The sequence below is a fragment of the Sugiyamaella lignohabitans genome, chromosome D (genome assembly GCF_001640025.1).
Source record: "Sugiyamaella lignohabitans strain CBS 10342 chromosome D, complete sequence".
Lineage (NCBI taxonomy): Eukaryota > Fungi > Ascomycota > Dipodascomycetes > Dipodascales > Trichomonascaceae > Sugiyamaella > Sugiyamaella lignohabitans.
Window position 1 is genome coordinate 738,438 of NC_031673.1, and position 8,988 is coordinate 747,425.

The 8,988-nt window shown below is 47.5% G+C and overlaps 2 protein-coding genes across 2 annotated transcripts; one reads left to right on the forward strand and one right to left on the reverse strand.

Annotated features, from left to right (window-relative positions):
* Positions 1-2,561: 2,561 nt before the first annotated feature.
* Positions 2,562-4,289, forward strand: MUP1 (Mup1p; the record flags this gene model as incomplete). Its single annotated transcript, XM_018881957.1, has 1 exon — positions 2,562-4,289. One exon carries the CDS (start codon positions 2,562-2,564, stop codon positions 4,287-4,289), a length of 1,728 nt encoding a protein of 575 aa, XP_018736384.1.
* A 257-nt stretch (positions 4,290-4,546) lies between these two features.
* Positions 4,547-7,549, reverse strand: PSK2 (serine/threonine protein kinase PSK2; the record flags this gene model as incomplete). The annotated part of the gene is made up of 1 exon (XM_018881958.1): positions 4,547-7,549. The coding sequence occupies one exon, from the start codon at positions 7,547-7,549 to the stop codon at positions 4,547-4,549; it is 3,003 nt and encodes a 1,000-aa protein (XP_018736385.1).
* Positions 7,550-8,988: the final 1,439 nt, after the last annotated feature.

Below are 8,988 nucleotides of genomic sequence, written 5' to 3' on the forward strand. Positions count from 1 at the left end.
TGTGTATTTTGCCGGATTATTAGGTCTGCCTCCGGCGGCTGGGGCTCCGCCCCAGGCCCTGGTTGCTCCTCTCGCTTCGCTCGAGTCCGGCGTGGGGCCGTCCGGACTTCGGGGATTTCGTCAATTGGGCGATGAAGACCGACCAAAACTGTAACGAAATCAAATGTCACTTTGCTGTTTAGCTCTAAACAACTTAGACTTGGATGACTTAGTCCAGAAGAAAAAATAAAATTGATAAACCCCCTGGAACTATAATTGTTACTCATCAAATATCCCACGATATCCAGATGGTCCTCCTAGTTATTGGATAACTGACAACAGTCAGGACCCGAAGAACATGGCAGCTACGAACTTTGGGGGGGGACAGTCTCTAAACACCGGGTAACTTCTGAGGCCTCCAACTCATACATACCGTGTCAAATACTTCCTTTTTCTTCCTTAGTATTCCTAATTCCGCCTAATTCATTAAAGTTGAGCTTTCCTTGATCATCTCTCAAAATTTATTGACAAGTCACTGAATCCCTCAGAAATATAAAGAGAAGTTAGTACATGAAATGCAACGTGATATATGAAAAAGCAGCTGGTATGGAATGTCGAGTCCAAAACATTTAGCCGATTGGATGGATATCCAGATACAATCTTGTATTTCCAGCTTGTAGCATTCAATTCTACCTCTAGATTAATATTTCTAGTCATATGGCGAATCGCGAGCGAAAAGTCGGATCCTTACCACCAGGTAACCAGCGCCTACCCCTGAGGGATCGGCAAAAAGCACTTATTATCCCGGTATTAACATGGCGATCAATTCATTTAGCCCAGTCAAATTCAACAGACCTTTCTTCAATTCTGATTAAAATAAAATAACTGGTTTCAATCAGACTATTATTACTACAAAGGACTCTTTATCTCAGAATTCAGAAAATAAGTTTAGAAAATGGTAGATCCCGTTATATGTATAAAGCGGGATAGGTGTGCTAAAATTCGTGACACCGGTCGGTTATTAGATAGTAATTGGCAAGCGATTAAGAGGGCTACTAATACGGTAATTGTTATAATTGATTATAAATTACAATAAGACCAGGTGGAATTTGACATTTCTGGTCTATAGCTTATTTATTTTCACTTTATCCAATAGCTAATATGCAACCCAGATAACCAGTACAATATATATAGTTGATTACAAAAGTATAAGAAAAATATAGTCCAATTGGCCATTGAGACAAAACAAAGTCTTATAAAAGTAAAGAATGATAACCATTGAGCGACAAAAGCCAGCGTTGATGTTGGGCTCGACATGCAGGTCGTGCAAATCAGTCTGGCACAGGGCACATTCTCTATCAGAGCACCAGACTATGAACAAAGATTACTCGAGCAATCGTAAGTAAATGGTACAAAATCGAGAGCAAAGCCCGCGAAGCGAGAACAACGGGGTCTGAGGCAGCGCCCCAGCCGCCGGAGGCAGACCGAGTCCAGCTATCTCCGCATGACGTCCCCCAGTTCACGCCTCGATATTGGCATTTCCAGCTGGCAGTATGGACCCAAGACGAATATCCAGACTACTATCTCCAGCTGATCTGGCAGAGGATCTGGGATGGATGTAGTTGACTCGACATGGGTGTACCCGACTAAAATATCTGATCGTGCAGAGGATCTGGCGTGGATGTAGTTGACTCGACATGGCTTACCCGACTATGGAGTTGACTTACCCGACTAATGTCTCCATATGGTCGAATTCAATCAGTATTTCCTTTGGTATCAGACTCTCGATATTTCTTAATAAGTTTCTGAATTCCTCTGAGCGAGGAAATTAAAATAAATAAAAATTTGAATAAAAAAATAAAATATTTCCCAAATTATAAAATTGAGGGGTTACCCGGAGTATAAATCAGTAGCTTAAAGCTGGGTAATACTGAAAACAAAAGTCCCATTGGTGGTAGGGCACTTAAATAGCTTCGATAAGCACATCCAAAAAGTAGTTAGTAGAAATCAGAGAGTAGCAGCTCAACGGCAAACATTCGCGGAATTGTGGTTTCTAAACCCGGGGAACAAACCACCCAGTTCCTGCTGGCGGGAAGCACGTGACTTTCCCCAGTTCACGCCTTAATGTTGGCATTTCCAGCGGCAGGGAGCCGTCGAGCGGTTAGGTTTACTGATAAGCATCGGACGCCGGTTGCGACCATGCGGAAAAAAAAAGTCAATTCAATCGTGGATAAAATACCAGTAGCAAGGCCAAGCACCGACTCGAGCGAAGCGAGAGGAGCCATGGGGTCTGGGGCAGAGCCCCAGCTGCCGGAGGCATTTCCCCGGATATTTTCCGGCCATTGGGGACGGATTGATTTTGGCAAGGCACAGATAACGCAACAACATGTGACCAGGAATATGCAAGATAAGAATCGCAGGTAATTTCGTAATAAATGTGGAAGAGTTATATAACAGTTGACCATCGCTCTTTTGACTAATACATTTTAAGGATCTGATTTCATGGCAAGTCGGCCGGTTTTTACTTGATCTGTTTATTTTGGGTTTGTAATTGTGGACCAATTTCGTCAGAAGGAGGTGAAATGGCTTCTGAGACGAGTAGCTTGCTTAGTCGGCAGACAGGCTCGCAGCAGCATCTGGAAGTTGGTGCCGTTTCTAATCACGCCAATATTAATCGTGGAAATAATAGCAACGCCAGTGGTAATTCGAGTGACAGTGGCAAGGGCAATGGAAATAGCAACGGGAAACTGTACAGAGAAGACCATATGGAAGAGGAATTCGATACTCAGACAATAGCTTCATACGATAGTGTGTATAATAGTGATATTGATAATGGAGTGCCTTTTGATCCAGAACATGGCCATGCTCATAGAAAAACACTGGGAATCCCTACTGCGACATTCCTGATGCTGAATAAAATGATTGGAACTGGAATTTTCAGTATTCCCTCGTCGGTTTATGAGTTGACAGGCTCGGTAGGCTGGAGTCTTGTTCTGTGGATCTTTGGCGGGCTGATCGCTTACTCGGGTCTCAATGTGTACCTGGAATTCGGAGTGGAAATCCCTAAATCAGGATCGGAAAAGAACTACCTCGAAAGAGTATTCCGAAGACCCAAACATTTGGCTCTTGTGACGTTTGCAGTTTCGTATCTTTGTTTGAGTCACTCGACCAGCAATTCATATGCGTTTGGCTTGTATATCCAGCTGGCAGCTGGAGTTAAAGAAACAAGTGAGAGTTATACTCGAGTGATTGCTGTGATTACGGTATTATCATGCATCCTGCTTCATGGAATATTCCCCAGAGCAGGCAGATATTTATTTAATGCGCTGGGATTCTTTAAAGTGGTTGTTCTTGGTATCATCACCATGAGCGGGTTTCTGGTTCTTATTGGAGCTATTAAACTGGACAATCCCCCAGACAATTTCACCAACATGTTCCAGAACGACGGAATGGGCGGTGATGTATACAGCATATCAATCGCATTGCTACGAGTGTTTTTCTCGTACCGAGGATGGGACAATTGTAACACAGTTATGGGCGAGATTAGGAACCCTGCTCATACAATGGGTATTGCTGGTCCACTTGCTATTGGAATGGTGATGTTTTTCTACTGTTTCTGCAACATTGCGTATTTTGCCGTGGTATCGAAGCAAGAAATCGCTGATTCAGGAGTCATTGTTGCTGGCAAGTTCTGTCAGATCATTTTCGGAGACTCCGTAGCTGCCCGAGTACTACCATTTTTCATTGCCCTTTCAAACCTGGGAAATATCCTTGTAGTGAGCTATGCAGCTTCGCGAGTGACTGCCGAGCTTGGAAAACACTATCTGATTCCATTCTCGCCCATTATCTCTTCATACAAACCATTCAACACGCCATTTGTCGGATTACTGATGCACGCCAGTCTGACTGTCATTCTTCTTGTGGTACCTCCACCCGGACGAGTGTACGAGTTTGTTGTCGACCTGTCGACATACCCCATCACATTCATATCATTTTCAGTAACGGCAGGACTTATCTACCTCCAATTCAACCGAGTCAAGGAGAACTGGGGCAACAAACCCGGCAGCTACCATGCCCCATTGTACCATTCAGTAGCATACCTACTCACAAACCTGTTCCTCATCATTGTCCCCTGGATCCCTCCTCCCTACGAGCTCAAACCCGGCTCGTTCCCCTACTACGCGGTCCCACTCGGCGGTATCATCATCATGACCGCCGGACCTCTTTACTGGCTCCACTGGCGCAACTCGGAAAACGCTGCCCGCCTCGACGCCGAGATCGAAAAAGGGCTCTACCTCCAAACGAGCTAATGACCTTTATAGACTATGCATTTGTTTTACTTCCAGATGGGGTACTGCCTCCGGCGGCTGGGGCTCTGCCCCAGACCCCGCTGCTCCTCTCGCTCCGCTCGAGTCGTTCCGTCGACGGTCCCAGCTATCTCCTGCGAAGCAGGAGCTACGGGGTCTGGGGCAGAGCCCCAGCCGCCGGAGGCACGGTGAGAGTTCGTGAAATGCATTATATTGTCGGTTATATAACAATAATCGTAATAAATAAGCTATGAGTGGTGCTAGTTTTGCAGCCACTCGTGCTCCCAGATGGTGTGGATGTTGGGTCTGTTTCGGATGTCGCGCTCGAGGATCTTTTGGATCAGGTCGACACAGGACTCGCTGGGGATGTATGGCAGACGCAGGTCGCCTTCCATGATCTCGTCCACGTTGTAGAACGGGTTCTCTTTGTACATGATGGTATACAGGAGGATGCCGAGAGCCCATACGTCCTGTGGCTTTCCTTCGTAGGGCATGCCACTCAGCACTTCGGGTGCTGCGTAGTCTATAGTGCCCACAAATACGTCAAAAGGACCCTGTCTTGTAAGTGCAGCGCTACCGAAATCAATCAACTTGACGTCACCATGCTCGTCGACAATGATATTCTCGTCTTTGATGTCTCGGTGGATGATTCCGTGCGTGTGTAGATGAACCACGGCAGATGTCACTTGCTTGAACATCTGTCTACACTCCTCAACCGGCATGTCTGGCTTGAGTTCGATCAGATCAAACAGATCGGTCCCAGGATTGCCGTGCCGCTCCATCTCAATGTGATAGTATAAGTCGTCTTCGAAGAAATCGATCAAACGTACAATGTTCTTATGTGGTAATGCGTTTAGATTGTTCATGATTTTGATTTCGTTAGGAATGGTTCCTAGTTTTCTGTCTCGTGTCCAGGTATCTACAAGAATGCGCTCCTTGATCACACACTTCAGAACCACCACGTCTTTGGGCTCAACTGGGTATTGCACCAACAACACCTTACCATAGGCCCCTTCTCCCAGCTTCTGAACAATGTTGAAATCTTTCAGACTTTTCTGTCTTCGTCGGGCACCAATTTCTACAGGTGGTCGTCTGTTGGTTGTGGAAAGAGCATCTGGTACAGCCTGGTTCTTCTTAGCTGGTGGTTTACTACCGTCTGTCTCGTGGCCATTCTTGTCGTTGGTTTCTGAGGATGACAATTGAGCATCAGACTGTTCAGCTGCTTTAGGCGTGACAAGACTGTCCTCACTGTCCATAGGAGTCAGTGTATTACTCTCGGCACTGACACTTTCTCCACTTCCAGCAGTGCTGCTACGACTGTTGGACGAAGAGCCACCACCGCTTCCAGATTTCTTGAGATTGGCCCGGTATTCGAGCACATTGTCAAGGAGCGATAGTTGAGAAGGCATCTCATATTCGGAATGAAGACCCTGGATATCACGCGAGTAACTGACCCACAGTGCAAAATGCGTGTTAGATACCACTCGCAATTGAATATCAACGTGAATGTGTGAGCCTTGTAATGTCACAGCACAGATATCGGTAACTGGATACAACCGTGGCAAGTCTCCATCATTCGTTTGATTCGGGTCTAAAGCAGCCACTTTACGGAAAGCCTGCTCGGGAATCACCAATCCTATTGGTAATGGATTGCCATCTGTACCCAGTTGATAGCTGGCAAAAACCTTTTCCAGGTAGTCAGTGAACCTGGGGATAATGCTAGTGACGGGTGCTCCCCTCAAAACCTTGTTACTGTCTCTTCCATATCCCAGTAAAGTACCTACAAAATACTCATTATAGTCAACAACAGTGCACCAGCGGTCAATAACAATTACTCCGGCCATGAGCGGCATCGATGTAATGGAGATCTCAGCAGTGGCTTCAAAATCATCGTACGACTTGAGTTTGGCGAAACACGGCATATTAGCCGAGTGGGCTTGCACCGTGTGGTATTTGTATCCTGGGAAATCGGCGTTCCATTTCTCCAAAGACTCGACATCAATATCACTCAACCCGGGAATCAGGTCCTTGAGTGACATTTCCCTAAGTTTGGGCTCGTCTTCTGGCAGTGTCAGTTGTGGGGTGAATATTTTGTAGTTATCACCAGTTATACTCAACAGTTTCCAGTCCAGTGTAGACACTTTCAAATAAATTTTATCGGCAATGACTTCATTAAGAACCCAGGAAATAAACCCATTATGACTTCGAACCCAGAAACTAGCCAGACTGTGGATTCCATTTGACTTGACTATAGGCAGAATATGGCCACAGATAAATACAGATTTGGGCTGGCCGCCGTTCAACCCGTTATTAATAATATTCTCGACATACTGTCCATAGTTGTCCTCGAGAATATCGAAAATCGACCGTTTTTTCAAGTCTACCTGAGACAGGCCCAGCAGCAGACAGGCCATGTCGTTTGCAGACAGAATTTTATATGGGCTTTTAAATTCGGTAGTAAACACCGAGTAGTTGGATGCGTATTTTGACGAAATGGGTTGAACTGGCGTGATATTGACACTGCTGCTGTTGTTGCCTTGAGCCGAAGACGGCAGAATAGCCAGGTTCAAGGTCGACACCGAGTTAGTGATAGATGCAAAATTGACTGTTGAGTGGCCTCGTTGAAACACCAGCGGTCGTGGCATGTCGATATAAGCCATTGACAACGCACTCAACAGCTGGTTCTGAAGCTGTGGCGATGATTCACCAAGACCAGCAGCCACTCGTTTCTTTTTAGCTGATTCCAGATCAAGAACTGCTCGCAAATCCGTACTACCACTGGTGGCTCCAATACTAGGAGTAGCACCACCAGTTACCCCGCTGCCAATAGCAGCAATGGATCCAGTAGTATTGACCACAGGACTTCCCTGGAGAATCAGCGGTGGATTCGATACCGACCGAGGCATGGTACTGCTCCAGCCAGCTCCACCATGCGAATCAATAGGTACTGGCAGCAACTCGGCCGCCTCATCAAGCAGAGCAGAAAACGCGTCCAAATGCTCATTGACCAGATTACTATTTAACTGACCACCATTAGCCGCGGTTTTCAGCGACGAGCTCGTGAGATTACCGAGAATCGACAATGTCGCTGTAGACGCCGACCCATGTAAACTACCAAAAGCCTGGTCGGCCATGAGCAGCTGATTCAATGATAAAATATTCGGCTGTTTCTGTTGTTGCTGCTGCTGATGCTGTTGATGCAATTGCTGCTGTGAAGAATGGGCTTGATTATCAATAAGCGTTTTTCGCAGCTCATTCAACATCGCCGGATTCGATCTCAGGATCTTTATCGACCTTTTCAGGCCCTTCAACCGCATACTCAGCGCCCTATTGGCGTCATAAGCGTACGAAAACGCATGCAACGACTCCGACGCAAACGACAAAACCGTGTCCAACGACACACCTCCACCGTCACTGTCTCCTGTTAGTAACCGCTACGGGGTCCCGTGCTGCCTCCGGCGGCTGGGGCTGCGCCCCAGACCCCCCGGCTCCTCTCGCTTCGCTCGAGTCGTTTCGTCGACGGTCCTTGCCATCTCCTGCGAAGCAGGAGCAACGGGGTCTGGGGCGCAGCCCCAGCCGCCGGAGGCACACCCACCACCACTCACCTGGTGCTGCTGGTCCTACGGGACTCGGCCCTGTCAACGGCGGACCGGCGCCTGTTTTCGGCGTATGAACTGCGTCGCGACACCGGCGACGTCAGTCCCTCGCTGTCCTCATCGCTCGAGTCGTCGCCGTAGTTGAGCCGGAACGACGGTCGCTTGCCTATCCGTCGCGGGAGGCTGTTGGATGCATATTCCGACATGTTCGTCTGCTTCGCATGTTAGTACACCTCATCTCGTATTTTCGTGATCCGTGATGGAGGGGGCATGCCTCCGGCGGCTGGGGCTGCGCCCCAGACCCCCCGGCTCCTCTCGCTACGCTCGAGTCGGGCATCGACGGTCCCAGCCATCTCCTGCGAAGCAGGAGCTATGGGGTCTGGGGCGGAGCCCCAGCCGCCGGAGGCAAATGCCCCCCTCCCAGAGTGCCACACTCACCTTCTGAGGAAGTTCCAGTGCTGGAGAGTCGTTACTACCTAGTGATCTGGTGCAACTGGCGGGCCGTGATGTGGGATGTCGGTGCAAGTCGATTGCGAGACACCTGTGAAATCAGCCGGAATACCTCGTGAAGAAGAGCGAAATCAGCTGGCCAGCTGGAATTTCAATTAGTTTCTGTTGTCGATTGATTCGGGTGCAAAGAATGAACGAAGTTTGGTTCGAAGTCAAACTGCTGGTGCTGCCCAGGGTGCGGGTGTCCGAGTGAAATATTCACCAAATATGCCACAAGAGAATCAAATCACAGAATCAGCGGAAAATCACAGATTACTGAAGAACGAGAATGAAGTCGGGAATGAAAAGAAAGCCACCTGGAACCTGGCAAAAACCTGCTGTATCGAGCCGGATGCACTTTGTTGAGCGGGTTGAAATGTCGCACCACTGCAAAACCCAAACCAAAACAAAACCAACCAACAACAGCCGCCGATTGATTGGGGTTCTATTTCTTTTATCAGTCACAAAACCAAATTTCAAATTTCACTTGACAAAACCCGCTGGATTGATTTCGAGACAGGTGTTACTGCTGTAAAATTGTAAGCTTTTTTGTTCCTGCTCACGCCTGGCTCTCGATTTCCGTTGCTAACTGGGATGAGTATTTTTTTCTGTTGATT